We start from the raw sequence: 16,315 nt of genomic DNA, 5'->3' as shown, positions 1-16,315 counted from the left end.
ACTCCACAAAACTGCCTCTACTGCTGCTACTCAAGCAAGACACCACTAGCTTGCATCTGAACCCAAGCGTCTCAGCTGAACTTTAAACATGAGAGCTACAAAAAAGTTTTCACTTTCCACGTGCCTGAAATGTCTGACATGCCATTTTTGTCGTTTCCTTCTAGAACAGATACAGTATGTAATGCAAGCTGCAAAAACAAGTGCCTTGTTACATGCTGCAGCGATACATCCTCGATGTCTTTGCAAACTAGTTCAACAGGTAACCTAGTTTTTTCAAATTCCTTAAAGTTATCTGCATGTCCCTGTGACTCATGCAGTAGCATCAAAATTGCTAAGGAACCCTGTGGGAACTTATCCCAGGGTTCGGCGCTATTATTTTTTAACACTACTTTTTTGTTGATATTTTAATACAAGTTATACCTCAGAGAGTGAACACTATACAATACCAATCCCTCTTCGCTTAGCTTACTCTGCGAGTGTTTTGTAAGGCTTGTGCCACAAAACACAAACAAAATTTGTAATCACAATTCACGATATAGCTGAAAATGGTAATTTTAGAAGACCTAAAAGAAATGTTTTAAAAGTTTGGAATATTGACAACTTCGAAGGAATTCATCATATCCAACCCAAAACCTAAGCAGTCTGGGATACAAAGTTTTTAATCAGTCAAGCACATCACTGATATTTAGTGATGCTGGATTTTTTTGCTTACAGCCACCCGAGTAGCCGTTTTTCTCATCAGCTCTCTCTGTTCCTCATGAACACATCCATGTCTGCATCTTTGCCTTGCTCTTACCTCAGAACTCAGCTTTCAAGAGATTCAGTAAAGCTAAGCAATAGTGGACTAGCAAGACTGGTTTTTTCCACCATTATTTAACCTTTAAAGAAAAAGCATGATTGTGTGTGAAGAAAATGGGGAAAAACATAGTCTGCATTTACCAGTATTTCAGAAATAACATATTAAATTTATTTAAATCTACTCTTTGCATCTTGTGAAACAGTACCAAATATACACACAGTCAAACCTGCAGCTCTTTATCACAAGTGTGCTCAATTAAGACTGCTGCACTTCAGCTATTTAGTTCATTTTTAAATCTAATTTTAACCCGGTACCCTTCCATCATTTAAGGATGGCCTTCTAGTATTTTTAGAGATCAGGGGTAGATTTGTAAATGCATGCATGCACGCACACACAGAGTACTGTTCAACAACTTGCGAGGCATTTCCACCTTGTAAGGGGAGCAAAAAGCTGTATTTCCTTATGACATTACTTCTGTTCAAGTAACAAGCGGGTTGCCAAGGTATCACTGGTGACAGGGCCAATCTAAAATTAGTTTGGGACTGGCTGCAGAATGGAGATTCCCAATTACCAAAGTCCAAACCCAAGTGTGCACGGCCCAGCAGAGAGCTGGTTCATCACAACCACTGGCATTACCAGCCCAGGTACTATGCTCGAGAACCCCTCTTCTAAGGCATATTAATATACAAAAGTGTTTCTCCTTGGCAAAGAGATATGCTAGGATCTCTCACAGTTACAAAAGAATTAGATATTCAACTGTCTTTAAATGCTTGCCTTTCTTTCTCATATTCAGACACCAGAATTATCAGTGGCTCACACTTGTAAAGTACCATGCCCCTTCTTCCCGCCTCTTAATTGGGGAATCTAAGGCAGAGAAGCTAAATAAAGGGTCTTGGGAATGCACCTGCAGTTCTTCACCACACCAGGAATGCAAAGGGCGGAAAAAAAGAGCAGAAGTAAAATTACATTCTTTATTCATTCCATTTTAGCTGTGAATATTCCTATTATACAAATACAGTATAAATTCCAAAATCACAATATATTACAAAATAAAAAAAGTACAAACTGCATTACTTAATAAATATATCTAACAAGTTAATCAGAAAGTAGAAGAGACAGAATTCAGACTGGAAACATTTAAATGTTTGACCCAGCAAACCATACAAACCTCAATTTAAATACTTTTTTTTTTTTTTAACCATAATGTAGAATACCATTCCTGATTTCTTGGTTAGAAAATAGCGTCAAGTGAATAAAATGTTGTGATCAGATAATGATTTGTTGGTGCAACACCAGTGCCAAAAAAGAAGCAGGGCTTATACAAAAGACACCATAACCCCAGAAACAAGAACACAAACACCGAGGTGCAGCCAAGGCAATTATTGCCAAAGCAGGAGACTATTATCTAGTCACAACATTCTATTGCAAGTTAATGTTCTGTTATTACAGATAAATAATATAAATGGAGCAGAGGGTGAGCCAACCAGGCAACAAGAGGCCAGTTTACTCAAAACAGTAATTAAATACAGAAGAGTCAATTGCTCCCTGTACTGTTCATGTGTAGCTGCATTCCAACTGGCTCAAAGGACCTGTTCTGTGCTCCAGGCAGAGAAAGCAACTGTTCTGAAAAGCAGTCTGTTCATACTTTGCTGCACTTTTACAAAACCCATTGTTTTAGTTTTGCAAGAAAATACCCACGGTGCTTTCATCAATTAGGGAGGGTCAGTTTGACATCAACTTCATTTGGTAAAAATATAAGGTTTATGGGTAAAAAACACAGCAAAAAACAGCTGTTACATCATAAGCCTTATTTACAAAAACTGTTTACAAACGTTTTTGGCTGTACAGCTGAAAGCCATATACTAATGCAAGATGTAGAAGATGGAGGTAACAGTTTAAAAATATTGTGCAAAAAATACATTCTTATAGAAAATAGAGAGAGAGAGTGGAGAGGGGTGACACAAACACACACAGAGAATCTGCTTGCAAATAATCCAAGGCTAAGTCTTTACAACAGAATATTACAAACACGTTTGTATTTATCCCCCACGATCTACGGTCCTTCTCAGTCTGGGGTGCCACTGCTTCATTAAGGATTAAGGCATCACCATCACAGCCAGCACACCTTCTGTCTGTCTCAGTCCCTGCAGCAAAGCTCCCAGCCTGAGGCCCCGGAGGTCTCAAGAGCAGGCATTCTGCTCAATGTACATCTTGGACAAGGACACTGCCATGGACTTGGCCAGCTCCTCATCCCGTCTGCGCTGTACCTGAGTCTGTCTGCACCACGCCTCGTACTCCGGGTTGGGGCACAGGCGGTCCAGCACAGCGTCATAGTGCCCGTTGCTAAGCCAGCTCAGCCAGATACTGGGCCGTGTCAGGTCCTCAGGCCCCAGGTAGTGAACCATGGTGGAAACGGTGGGGCTCTCGGGCCGCCCGCCCGTCGTGAGGTGGATGTTCACGTTCAGCATTTGCCCCATGGCCAGCAGCTCCGGGTAGCCGGCCCAGGCCCCGTCCTGGGCGGCGCCGATGAGGAACTCTCCCACGTCGCCCTCGATGATGGGGTTGAAGTGGTCCAGGTGGTCGGCGATGTAGTGCACGGTCTGCTCGCGGAGCTCGCTGTGCAGCCGCTGGTCCCCGTAGACCGCCTTGCAGACGGCACGGTAGAGGCAGTTCCCGTCGGGGATGATGTGGAAGCGGAACCGGCCCTTCTGCCGCAGGTACTTGTCCTGCTTCTCCACCTCGGCCAGGTACAGCGCCAGCTTCTCGCTGCGCTCCGGCCTGCCGCCGGGCCCCCTGCGCGCGTCGGGGCCCGCTCCGTCCTCCTCCTCTTCCTCCTCCTCCCGCCCCTCCCCGGGCGAGGGGCCGCCGGCGGGCTGCGCCTGGCCGCCGCTGCTCCTCTCCGCGGCGGGGCGACGGCCGGGGAGCAGCCCGGGCTGGGCGCCGGCGGCCGCCGCCTGCAGCGCCTGGCAGTGCTCGCTGAGGCGGAGGCTGCGGTTGCTGGGCTCCTCGGCGGGCGGCGGCAGGGCGGCGGCCTCGCCGTCCCCCCCGGCCTGCCGCATGCTCTCCAAGATGCCCTCCAGCCAGGCGCGGCTGCGCGGCGAGGCCGGCACCAGCTCGCCGGGGGCCTCGGCTCGCTGCACGATGCGGATGGGCACGATCCGCTCCAGCGGCCGCCGGCGGCTGACGGTGACCTGCGCGCAGGAGCTGTACTGCGGGCCGCCCGCCGGCCGGCTGCCGGGGCCCGCCGCGGGGCCGCTCGGCATCACCTCCAGGCAGGAGGAGAAGGCGGGCATGGCGGCGGCGCTGCTGCTGCTGCTGCTTCCCCCCCCGGGAGCGAAGGCGTCCTTGGCGGGGCTCTCGGCGGCCGGGCTCGGGCCCGCGGCGTCGGCGGCGCTCGGTGCCTCCGCGGCGGGGGGTCCCGGCGACAGGGAGACCTTGAAGACGCCGGCTGCGCTCGGCGAGGCCGCTGCGGCGGCGGCGGCTGCGGCGGCCGTCCCGCCCGCTGGGTAGTGGGTGATCACGGAGCTGTAGAGCTGCATCCTCGGCTCCCCGCGGGCGGCGCTTTATAGGCGGTGCCGTCGGAGCCGGGGCGGGGAGCGGCGGCGGGGGCCGCGCCGGGGCTGCCGGAGAGGATGAGCCGCCCGGGTAAAAATAAACAAGGGCATCACCCCCCCGCCGCCGCCGCCCCGCCCCTGCGCGCCCCGCTGCCGGCTGGGCCCCACGGCGGCGGCGGCGGCGGCAATTCCGACTGCGCCACCAGCGCCGCGCGGCCCCGCCGCCGGCCGGCCCGGCCCAGCCCCGCCCCTCCGCGGGCGCGCGCGGCCGCCGCTCTCCGGCCCTTCTGGAAGCTGCTGGAGGCCGGGCCCGGGGGCGGGGCCGCGCCCGTGTTTACCTCAGGGCTGAGGCACGTTGGAATGCGCGGGGGGGAGGGGGGGGAGGAGGGGCCGAGGAGGGGCCGGGCCCAGCCCAGCCCAGCCCAGCCCAGCCCAGCCCAGCCCAGCCCAGCCCAGCCCAGCCCAGCCCAGCCGAGATGCGTCACCTCAGCGAGCGCCGCCCCGCCCCTCCCCGCGTCCCCTTCCGCCAGGGGGCGGGGCGGTTCGCCCCTTAGCGGCGCCGGGCCTGGCGGGGAGGGATCGGGCGGGCGGTCTGTGGGGACCCTGGGCTGGGCTCTCTCGTGTGGGGCCGGCTCCCTGGGTCTGCTTCAGCTCCGCCGCCTGAGAGCCGGTGCCGGGGAAGCCGCGCTCCGTAGCCGAGGCTGTGGCGGGGAGGCGCGGGGAGGCTGGCGGAAACGGGTGCCTCCGTCTGAGGAGCGTTTCGGGTAGAAATGGCTGCTCTCTGCCGTGTCGGGCTGCCGGCACGGAACTTCGGCTACGCTGGGCTGGGCACCGGCTGTGAGATGGTTTGGTAACGGGAGGCGTTGGGGAAGCTTCAAAGAGGGGACGGCGGCGCTGGGTGTTCTGGGGGCCGGCCGGGGAAATGCCAGAGAAGGCAGCGAAAGGAATTTCTCTTGAGACAGTTTGTCGGCCAAGCAGTCCGATTTTCGGGCTTGACCGTCAAGTGTAAATTATTGGAGATGTTCTGCTGACAGTTGACTGCTGCGGTGTTCTATCCATGCTATTATTGAAAAGGAACGATGCTTCTGCCTGCCTGTAATCAGTGTCATGATTCATAATCTGCAGCTGGGGTAGGAATAATACTCATTCATTAGTTTTCTGACAGTCACTGGCGCAAGCTGGTATTTGCCCGCCTGCAGTCCTGCTTCGGAAAATGTAGTGCATGCATACTGAAAAAGTATGATATAAATCATCACATAATAACAGGAGAGACCAGATTTAAAATATAGGTCTCATAGGGATCATTGATAATTGGTTTATTAATGCCTGTAGTGTCTTAAAATTAAGCCACATCTTTTAGCCTTAGCTGTGGTATAAATAAAGTTGTATCTAACCCTTTGTCCATGACAAATACCACTGGATTTGATTATGTTCCGACAGGCATGCTGACCGAGAAACACCAGTTTACACTATGATCAAATGTTAACACAGACATTGATTCCTACCAAAATGGAAAAAAAAAAGGTATCGATATATGTAATTTCAAAGTGATATTTAAAAAATGTTCTGGATTCCATCCCAGAGTCTCAAATATCTTCAGAAAAGCTTTAGTAATCCAAGCAGATTGCAGAACTTTAAAAAAAACAACCAAACAACAACAAAAAATCCTCTATTTGGATATTCTGAAAATTTTTTCCTTGTTCCATTTATGTTAATTAAAAAGATGTAACCAAGAGGATCACTTGCAACAGACTGCAATGTCAAAAATAATTGTTTCTTTGGAGCCTTGGTTGTCTTTTGGATCCACGTCCAGGGATCTTCAATCTCTGCAGCTGATTCCAGGGCTACCAGCAACACAATATGGAATTTCATTCTCTTTACACAGAAAACGTGTTCTGATCCCCTTGGCTAACTTGCGTATCGAAGGAAAACTGCTAAAATCCTTCATGCTAAAAACTGTGGATATTTATGGGAACAATTTTCACATCCACCTTGCTTTTTTATTCTGGATAAAACACAGCAGCTAATTCCATGCATTACTGGGAACCTCTTAATAAAAATTTACAGAGTCAATATATATCCAAAATTACTGCCTCCGAAGTTGAACTGTAAGAGGTGTATCAGGTATGAATCAAAGCCCAAATGTCCTGACTTACCTGCTACAGCCAGAAAGTTGATATCTTTAGAAGAATTGGCGATGGGCATTAGCCAGGAGCATTTCTGGCAGCCTGTTACAGGGGGATAAGATATTACAACTGCTCTGAAATTACCGAGTGACTCTTGTATTTCAGAATGTTCAGAACTTTGTTTTAAATATAGCTTGTGATATCAGTCAGTGAGTCTTTATTTCTGGACTAATCATTGCTTAGGGAGGAATATATATTGATCAAATAGTGGTAAATTGAAATCTTCCCTCCTTGAAATGAAGGCTTGGAGCAAAGGAAAGACTCCTGTTTAGTTTTACTTCTTAGTCAAAACTTGACAAGGTGCATTTCCAAGTTAAAATGTGTTCTAGTATATTCATAGGTGATTTAATGTAAAATCACTGGAAGTTGCCCCCTCCTAGGGGGTTTTAAATGTGCCAGTAGCAGTTCATTGTGGGTTTGTTCATTGTTTATTATAATAAGATGTACATTACTTCATGCTCACCAGCCCTTCTGCCTACTCTTTTTAGTTTAAAAAAGGTATCTCTGTGGTTTTGCTTAGTGAATTGCTGCTCTGTCTGCTAGTAAATGCCAGAGCTGACTACAGGGTGGTGGGTTTAAAGTCTTAAATAGTCTGGTAACAGAGAGAGGGGGGGAGAGAGAGGCAGCTCTTTCTGTTAAGAGAATAGTAAATAGATCCAGCAGAATAAGAGCACTTCTGTCATAAGTGAGTGCTGCATTTTGAATACTCAATACTGCAGTTTTCTTTCTTCAAGGATATTACGGAAACTCCCGCTAATGCCTGTTCTGCCTGTCCAAAACCATAGGTTGTTTGGAACAGTGGTACATTAACGGATGGGCAGCTGTTTGATTCTGATTGTTAGTTACAATGAGTTACAACGCTTGTGGTGCTTCATTGGAGGAAAGAAACAGATTTATTACGTATGCCCAAATTACTGTCGTGTTAGTATTCTGATGCTCTACTATAGCATGTTCTGGACAAAAAAAACTTGTTTATCTCTGAACAAAAATCCAAGGAATATCCTGAAATACACACTAAATATGCCAGCAGTTTTTGGTAATGGTAGCAGATAGATTGTTCTTTTAGTCTCTTTTCATTTATAAACATATAATGTCTTACCTATATATTCAGTTAAAATGCACATAGTAAGCTTGCTAATAAGGTTAAAATATAATCAAAATCTGTTGCTAGGTAACTGAGAGACACAACAAACATTTATACCACTTAGTGTTAATAGTATACTACATTTAACATATTTATTACCTCTCATGTGAAGTAAATGGAAAGAGAATCTCACCTTGGTGTGTTTTACCTGTGGTGTTATTAAACACTGACAATGTAATGTAACCAACATTTTCTATAACTGAGCACCCAGTGTTAGTCACACGTGCTTGGCCTGGGGGGAATCCAGTCTCTCTGGATGATCAGTGACAAAAATCCCATTGGAACTGCTGCGCACAAGCATTTCATGGCTAGTTTTCAGCTTTCATACTAGCAGTTAACAGAAATTAGCACTTACCTAAAAGGTCGTTTTCTTAGATGTCTGACATAGGGTTTTAACAATAATGTCCTAAACCGTGGTTTGTTCCAGAGAGGAATGTTCAAGTGCTATGAATACAGTTCTTGTGAAAAAGAAATTTCAAGAAAGAATTTGAGTGTCTTCAATGCAAGGTATCTATAAAAGCCAGGGGCACGTGGTTGTGCCTTTAGTGCCTTTCGCTACCAGAAGATGGGTTTTTGCTGTTTCTCTGAGCTGCATATAGACCTGCTGTTGATCCCAGGGAAAAACTAAACTTTGCTTTAGTGTGGCCTGGATAAAACACAACACACAGATTGACTGCTTCCAGAATATTCCTGCATTTGCCACTTCTGTCACTTTTGCCTGCATATTGTGGCCTCACAGGCACTAGAGGGGTTTGGAAAGCGAGGAGAACACAGTATGGAGATGCCTTTCACCATCTTCCGTAGATTAATGTTCCTGGGCTTCTGGTTCACTCATTATAAGGTAATGTACCGTCCTTTGCTAATACAGATCTTGAAACAATCTCTGTAGTAATAAAGCATAAACATCTCCTGTGGTTAAAGTTTCTCCTGAGGTGACTGTTACCACTGGTTATGCTGCACATTCCAGGAATTGTTTAGATTGTTTAGAAGGCAAACCACGATCACAAAAACAGCTGTGGAACAACAGCGGTATTCACTGACGTAAAACTAGATGCCTGAGAGTGGAACTACTTTTAGCTTTAATGTGTAGTAGATACATGATTGGCATAGAAGGAACAAATTAATTACATCACCAGGAACATTTGTTAGTGAAGAAGGAAGAAGTTAGCTTAAATGATGTATTGAATGACACTGAATAAGCGTTTCCACTGCTGCTTTTTTTTGTGCCAACATTACAGCCCTTCAGCCAAAGATATTTCTGGCTGAAGTATTTAATGAATTAATAGCTCTTTGTATGTAATTGGAAAATGAAATGTTTAATTTTTATTAATAATTTGAAGTGGTATATCAAGGACAAAATTTAAAAATTAATAGAAAATAGAAATCTGTATCAGGGATCTTCCAATACAGGGAAGAAATACATATAAGCTGGAACTAGAAGGAACTTCCTGAACCATCAGTTTTATCCTCTGTTGCCTGCAGGTGATCATATCATAGCGTATCATTCCTTTCATAAAATTACCAAGTTACAGCTAACTTATTCAGGGTATAGTTAGTGAACCTGTGAAGATGTCACGAACCAACAGCACTGCCAAAAGAACAAATTCTGCTCTTTCCCTCTCCCAGTCTCTTTTTTCTTCTCCTGATGCCAGCTGCTTTGTGCTGGCTTAAGTGTTGGTATTAACTAGACTACCTACTTGTTCAACCCTAAATGTACCACTAACATAAAAAGGAGAGAAAGTGTATCCTCACTTACTTCTGAGGTGTGAATACGCTGCATAAAACAAGTGCTGTGTCTCGGAGAGCTTTGCCTCACAATTTGTTGTTCAGCTTCTGCTATACTGTCACGTTAAAATTAAAATCTTATTCACTGTATGGGTGCACTAGTCATTAGAGATGTAACCCACGCTATGACATCATGTGGCAAGAGTTTGTGGAAAAAGGGCTGTTGGTGATAAATATAGACATTTGCTCATATCTCAAGGTCTCAGGTGGTATTCCACTTCATAAGTGAGTCTCTAAATGTGAGTGATGACGCAGGTCAGGTCTCTCATTTCTGCTCAGAAGTGTAGACAGCATTTGTGATGGTCATTGTGCATAAAGCCTTAAGATGCTACCAGAAAAAAAGGGATCTACAATGCTGTTTCCTCTGAAAAAAAACCTAGTGGTAATAATATGATGTAAACAAGCTTTATAATGTGTATGACATTTAGAAAGGGTTATCTCCTCTATTTTAATAAACCTTACAAGATATAGAAGTGTTTGCAATGTCTATATTTTGTTATCAGTTATAGGAAATTAAATAGTCACCTTCTCTCCCTTTCATGTTGGTTAATGGCAAATTTAGGGTTGAGGAAAGTAGGTATTTTGACTAATACCAAGAGCAGAACAGAGTTCTGACAAGGACAGACTGTGAAGGAGGTAGGGGAAGTGGGCAATACAGAAATACCAGAAGCAGGAAATCGCCACTCACAGTTACAGGAAATACTATTAATAGATTAATCTTGATAAAAACTGTTAAGCATAAAATAACTGTGGTAGAAAAGAAGGTGCAATACTGCCTGCTCTTGAAGTGAAAGAATACTCCAGTGAGGTAGCAAGTAGCCAGTACTTCCATGTGTGGCCTCGCAACAGAAAGGCTTTGGAAACAGACGGATTCAACAGGAAGTGTCATCCCCTCTATCCTCCACAACCTTGCAACGCACACCTTTCCCCACCTTTCTGCCATCAGTAAGCAGCAAAAGGAGGAAAAAGGTGAGTGTCGCAGAAAACCACATTTCATCATTCGTGCTTTGAGAGTCATGGAATAGCATGTAATTACATTAACCAGCTTTGTTGTTCCACTGCCGAGTCCTTCCTGTGGGAAAGGGCTGTGGTTATGGGCTACATAACCAGCTCAGCAAGTCATGTCCTAGTCCTGATGAAATGTAGGGAGAGAACTTACCTCATCGCAATTAAAAACCTGTTCTGTTTCCACCTGTGTAGCGCAGAGCTAACTGTTACAGCAAGATCAGATCACAGCTATTTAACTCCACTGTCTAACAAGAAAAAAATAACACAGGTAGACCCATTAGAGAGGAGGGATGACATCAATTCATCCTGACAGATGTCCTACTCTGTGTAAATAGTTAAACCTTTCCTAACCTAGTTTACCATACCTAAATGTACAATATGGAACTATTTTTCTGATTTGACATTTTCAAAGTTCTACTACAGCAAGAGATAATTTAAAAGAGCATTTATAACAATGAGCCCAAATCTGAAGTAATTTTCACTGGAAGAAGTCAGGAACAGCTATGCTCCAGTTAGTGGATTTATACCAGTAACTCCAATCAGAATGGAATCTTAACTCAGTTTAGTTAGCCTGAAATGCAAAGTAGTGCTCCTGATGCTTTGAGTATCTATAGAGAGATTAATATAATATTTTAGCAATTGGAGAGTTTCAGAACTTATTCAAGTGTAACTGAAACATTAAAATTGTTACAAAGAAGCACTAGTTGTAAGAGTTACATTATCTGTACATGAAAATATAAACATCTTCAAGCTGTGATTTATATGCAAGCACAATTTTACAAAAATTAAGCATTAATCAGTTAGTAACTCAGACTAAGAATCCCAAATATAATGAGGTTACTATATCAGACCTGGGCCCTTCAACTGAACAGAGGTTTTTGTGCATGTCTATCTGAATTTGATATAAAGTTACTATAGGAAATTTAGTATATCTAATCTTGCTGTATCTAAATAAAGTTTCTGATACTGCATAGTACAAGGCATTACCAAACCAATGAAGATGGGGATTCAAACAAGAAATAAAAGGTGGTGATGGGCCTGGCTGGGGGAGAGACAACTGAAGACAATTTAAAGGAACTGTTACACTGAAAGAAACTTGCTAGTGGAGTTCTTCAAAGATCTTTCTCGGAACTGACTTAAGTATTTTCATTAATTACACTGGCATTTAGTGCGCTACTGACTTTCACTAATGACTCAGAGCTGAGCAGCATTTTTGCAATAAAGAAGATTTTTGAAACATCGTATGGGAAACTTCTGAAGACTAGAGACGGAATTGCTTATGTGACTAGATAAAATTCAACAGCACAAAATGAAACATCATCCACCTGCTGGCAGGTCAGTATTTCTGTTATTAGCAGAATCTCATCTGTGGGAAACCATCAGGACAGAGGAAAGACCCACACATGCTGTTCAACTGCTGAATCGCTATAGTTTCTGATGTGATGGAGCTTTCAAAGGGACAAATAGAATCCTCAAACACAGCAGGTGAGAACGTATCCAAAATAAATAAGTATTTCTTGTAGAAAGGGCTTGTGACACTTCATCTGGAATACTGTCTGCATTTGTATTTCTGGTCAACATTGCTTAAGGATGTTGAATTTTGGCTGGAACATGAGCAAAGAGGAATTAACAATGATCAGGGCACGGGTGACTGTCTAACAAGAAGAGACTAACTGTTCTTGGCTTGTGTTACCTAATGAAGGTTGAGAAGGGATCTCTATAAATACATCACAGATGAAATACTAGGGAGTGAGAAGAGCTCGTTAAGTTAAAGGACAGTGTTGGCCAAAAAGAAATGGATACAAACTGGCAATGAATATATTTAGTCTTCACTCACAGCCTTGGCTTTCAGATATGACATAATTGCAAATAATTTTATGAAAGGGTCCTGGTAACAAAATACTAGCAGCAGCATGGTGAAATCAGGGTGGCCTATGAATGTGAGGACCATTATGGTTTAAAGATAACAGTAGGGCAATAGCTTAGTAAAAACTTTGATCTTAATGTGCAATCAAATCTCGTCCCACTTCTTTGCTCCATTTATCTCTGTTTCCTGGGGGTTTATGATCTGTCATTCTCTCCCCATGCAAATACAGCTGTCTTCTGAAAATGCTGCTACACTTTTTTCTTCCAAATTGTCCAAGGAATTAGTGTAATTTGTTTAAACAAAGAGCAACTCTCTTTTGTAAAGTTTGCTGCTGCTTTTTCAGACTTGCAGAAGGATCTATATGCCTGAAGATCTGTTCACTTTTTCCAACAAAGCCAGTGAGAATAAAATAGATATATTGTATTCTCTTAGGTCAACAAACATGGCTCAGATAATGAGGAAAAATAGGAAATGTGTATGGTTTTAATTGTCATACTTGTATTGTGACCTACTCTAAGTTAGAAAATTATTTATTTCTCTGAAATACAGGACTAAAATTTTGGGTTGTAAGAAAAAATATCAAGAACTGTTAGGACATGAACCTGGTTACCTTGGAGACTCGGTCAGAAATTAATGAGCTGACATTAACTCTTGATGACTTCGGTCAAACAAGACTCAATGTGTAAAATGATCACAAATAGAATCTGAAGCAAAAACCTGAGGTAGCTGGGAGAGGAGCTTTATTGTGCATTGCCAGTTCCATCCTGTCACTGAAACTGAACATTTCCAGGCCAAAGAGACAAACAGGCACATCACGAACAGCCACAGCAGCTTTGTTGTTCCATTCTAACATAATGGACCCTAAATACTGTGGTTTAGTTAAGCACTAAAAGGGTATCTTGTTTTAAAAAGATCTTATGTGCAACTGTAAATATCAGTTCCTTAGAGGTCAAGTTCATCTAAGCTGTGTGGGAAGCCATGGTGAGAAAGAGCAGAGCTCATGCAGAAGCTCAGTCTCTCGCTTGTGGTGCCACAGTGTTCCCTGCACAGAAAGCAGAAGCCCCGGCCAGCGAAACAGCAATGCTCCTGGAGAGATGGGACACAAATCAGAGGCAAGTAGGATCCCGTTTTCAAAGATTACAACTAAACTCATTTTGCAAAGTTAAAGCCAGTATTTTATTATGCCATAAATACTATTCTTTAAGATTTGGAACCAGTAACAATCCAAATCCATTTTCAGCAGCTCCTAACTGGGTTAAAATACCATAAAGTCCATTTTAGGGAATTTGGTGAATGAAGACTATAAACAAATAACGTTTGATTATTATCTCAAAAGAACCAATAGCTGGCCTTGCCCAGGCTAGAGACCAAAGACATTTCTAAATAAACAAGATTATTATGACTGCAGTAGGTAATTAGGGTGTGAAGCGTCCAGCTACTTAACATAAAGATAGTAGTTATAATAGTTAAGACCAGACTGTAATCAAAAATAAGAAAACAACCAACACAGGATGAAATATATCATAAACAAAGTGTTGAATTTTTCAATGCTTTTCAGTATTAATAAATAAATGTGAATCCTCTGATCAGTGATTTAAATGTGAATCTTCTGATCAGATCCTCTAATGAATACAACTTGCTCCTTTCATATGTATGGAAGCAATCTATGGCATTAAGAAAACAAGTGTTCTTAACCTGTAATCTGATTCCTACATGTCGTAAAAATGTTAATGTAATTTTTTGGCAGTTTTTGCCATGTCACGCTACAGCCTATGTTAATAAACTTCTTCTGTTTCCAATGGCAAATTAGAGTTTTTCCCAAACCAAAATGCACTCTTCTCTACATTACTATTGTTGGAAGGTGACCTAAAAGTAAGACAGGTTTTACAAATGGTCTTTTTAAGCCAAGTAAAAACTGCTGCCTTTCACTCAGTTACCCTTATAATTTTTCTAACTGAAAGAAAACATCTGAGAATATACCACCTGAGTTACAAGTATCAGTTTAAACTATTACTCAGCACATGTGACTTAATGAAATCTCCCTTTTTATGTTAATGTTACATTTCACTAATATAAAGAGATTGCTGTTTTATCCCTTTTTCAGTTTGAACTCAAGGAAGAGAACAAATCTAGCACTTAATTTTACCTTGGCAGTTTGTATCACTTTCCTTATTTCTTCTGTGCATGAAATGAGATAGAGTCCTGACCTTGCTGAAAAGGTGCAATTAATAAAGTTATTTTAATTCTTGAAAATAAAGGCACATTTTTTCTACACGCCATATGAATCCTTGACACTTCTGTGGATTCACAGAAGTTGGAATGGTTTTATCCATGCTAATCACTCCAAATACTGAAAATGGTGATTTACTCTTTCGGACAAAGGAAACTGATTCTGTAACCTGGTCCAGAAAAATTACGTATCACATTGAACAGACATAGGTGTTAATCCTAGGAGAATTCAACTCTATTAGAAGCAGTCATCCTATTTAAAAATCCTTACAGTTTCTATTAGATAAGTCATTGTTTTGCATGGAGTTGTGCCGTGTTGATGTGATGTTTGAATTTAAATGTTCGCCACCTCTCTAGGTGTAACCTGAGTTCAAGCGAAGTTGAAGTGGTTTTCAGTCTAAATGCTAATAACTATTGAGGTCAAAGAGCACTACAGATCAAATAGTGCATTCAAACACAGATTAATAACATTAGAGTTTTTCCAGCTAGCCCACACTCTCGGATGGACTTCTATCAAGGGAGAGTTATGAGAAAATTATGCATAGCTTTTGGTCATCACACTACTGTCTCCTAACCATGAGAAAACTAGAACGTCAAAGCGTAAGTTTGTTATTACAATGAAAGCAAACAGACCACTCATAATGGCTTATACTCATGTTTGACATCACCATCTTCTAGCCTGCAGTCATAAACTGCCAGAGATTTTTTCTTCTTCCACCTCCAGCACCTAAGCCGCTATTCTGTATTTCCTCCACCTTTCCTTCTCATTCTTACGTAGCTTAAAATGCCCATCTGAACGTCTCACCTGTTTTCAAACAGACTGGAGGAGAGGGAAGTGGGTGAAGCTCAGTATGAGGTGGGGATCGTTGCACTTGGGTCCCACACTACATGCAATATTCTCTGAGACATGCCACGATGTGGGGAAAAGGCTTCTTGACCTGACAATAATTTACCTGGAGTGCATGAAGTCTCCTCAGACAATTACTCTCCAGTGAGTATCTACCCATTTGTATTCTCAACTTAACAGCACTTTTAGCTTAAATAGGAAGTCTTGCGTTCACATGCTTGTAACAGCGAGGAGGTTGGCTGAAGGTGGGGAAGAGGTTACCGAAGTAGATTAACGCGTGTCGGATGAGAAAAACATCGCGAAGGAAAGCGAGATGATTCCCGGACTAACAGCGGACCGGCAGCAACTAGGAGAAAGGGACGAAAAGCGTTCTGCCTCTCGGGAGATGGGACGCTGGGGTCGGACGGCTCTGCTCCCCTCGGGGAGGTTTCCCAGGGTGAACCAGACACCGGGCTTTGCTGCCGCGGCGGGCGGGCGGCCTGCTCGGCGACTGCTGGCGGCAGCAGCAGCGTCCGTGGGGGCCGCGGCGGGGCGGGAGCTGGCGGCGGGGCCGGCGGGGCGTCCGGCGGGCGGGGGCCGGTGGGAGGAGGCCGTGCCTCTGCGGCAGAGGCCGGGGCGGGGGGAAGGCGCGGCCGGGGAAGCAGCGGAGCCGCCGCCGGCGGAGCGGACCCCAACTCCGCCGCCGGCACCGGACCCAGCCTCGTGCGTCACTTCCTGCCGCCCGCGGGCGGAAGCGTCGCCGCCCTCGCCGCTCCGACCGCCGCCGCGTGCGGGGCTGGCGGGTGGGGCCCGGTTGCCACGGTTCCGCCGACGGCGTCCCCCGGCGGAGGGCGGGCAGGCCCCCCCCGGGCCCTCCGCCCGGCCCCGCAGACGCCGGAGCTGCTGGCGCCGCCGTG

The 16,315-nt window shown here is 44.6% G+C and overlaps 1 protein-coding gene and 2 long non-coding RNA genes across 3 annotated transcripts; 1 reads left to right on the top strand and 2 right to left on the bottom strand.

Moving 5' to 3' along the window:
• Positions 1-1,750: 1,750 nt before the first annotated feature.
• On the bottom strand, positions 1,751-4,565 carry OTUD1 (OTU deubiquitinase 1). The gene has a single exon (XM_052804224.1). The coding sequence runs from the start codon at positions 4,336-4,338 to the stop codon at positions 2,980-2,982; it is 1,359 nt and encodes a 452-aa protein (XP_052660184.1). The 5' UTR covers positions 4,339-4,565; the 3' UTR covers positions 1,751-2,979.
• Positions 4,566-4,917: 352 nt separating this feature from the next.
• LOC128149243 (uncharacterized) lies at positions 4,918-7,001 on the top strand. The gene is made up of 2 exons (XR_008237583.1): positions 4,918-5,203; positions 5,794-7,001. It is a non-coding gene; the product is annotated as an uncharacterized LOC128149243 (long non-coding RNA).
• Positions 7,002-12,243: 5,242 nt separating this feature from the next.
• Positions 12,244-16,105, bottom strand: LOC128149236 (uncharacterized). The gene is made up of 3 exons (XR_008237582.1): positions 15,526-16,105; positions 14,490-14,554; positions 12,244-13,429 (listed from the first exon to the last, which is right to left on the bottom strand). It is a non-coding gene; the product is annotated as an uncharacterized LOC128149236 (long non-coding RNA).
• Positions 16,106-16,315: the final 210 nt, after the last annotated feature.

Source organism: Harpia harpyja, chromosome 1, assembly GCF_026419915.1.
Source record: "Harpia harpyja isolate bHarHar1 chromosome 1, bHarHar1 primary haplotype, whole genome shotgun sequence".
NCBI lineage: Eukaryota > Metazoa > Chordata > Aves > Accipitriformes > Accipitridae > Harpia > Harpia harpyja.
This window is presented reverse-complemented; position numbering and strand designations above follow the sequence as displayed.

Bases quoted from the DNA above. Each gene is read 5' to 3' on its own strand.
- OTUD1 (XM_052804224.1), bottom strand. From the start codon at position 4,338: ATGCAGCTCTACAGCTCCGTGATCACCCACTACCCAGCGGGCGGGACG.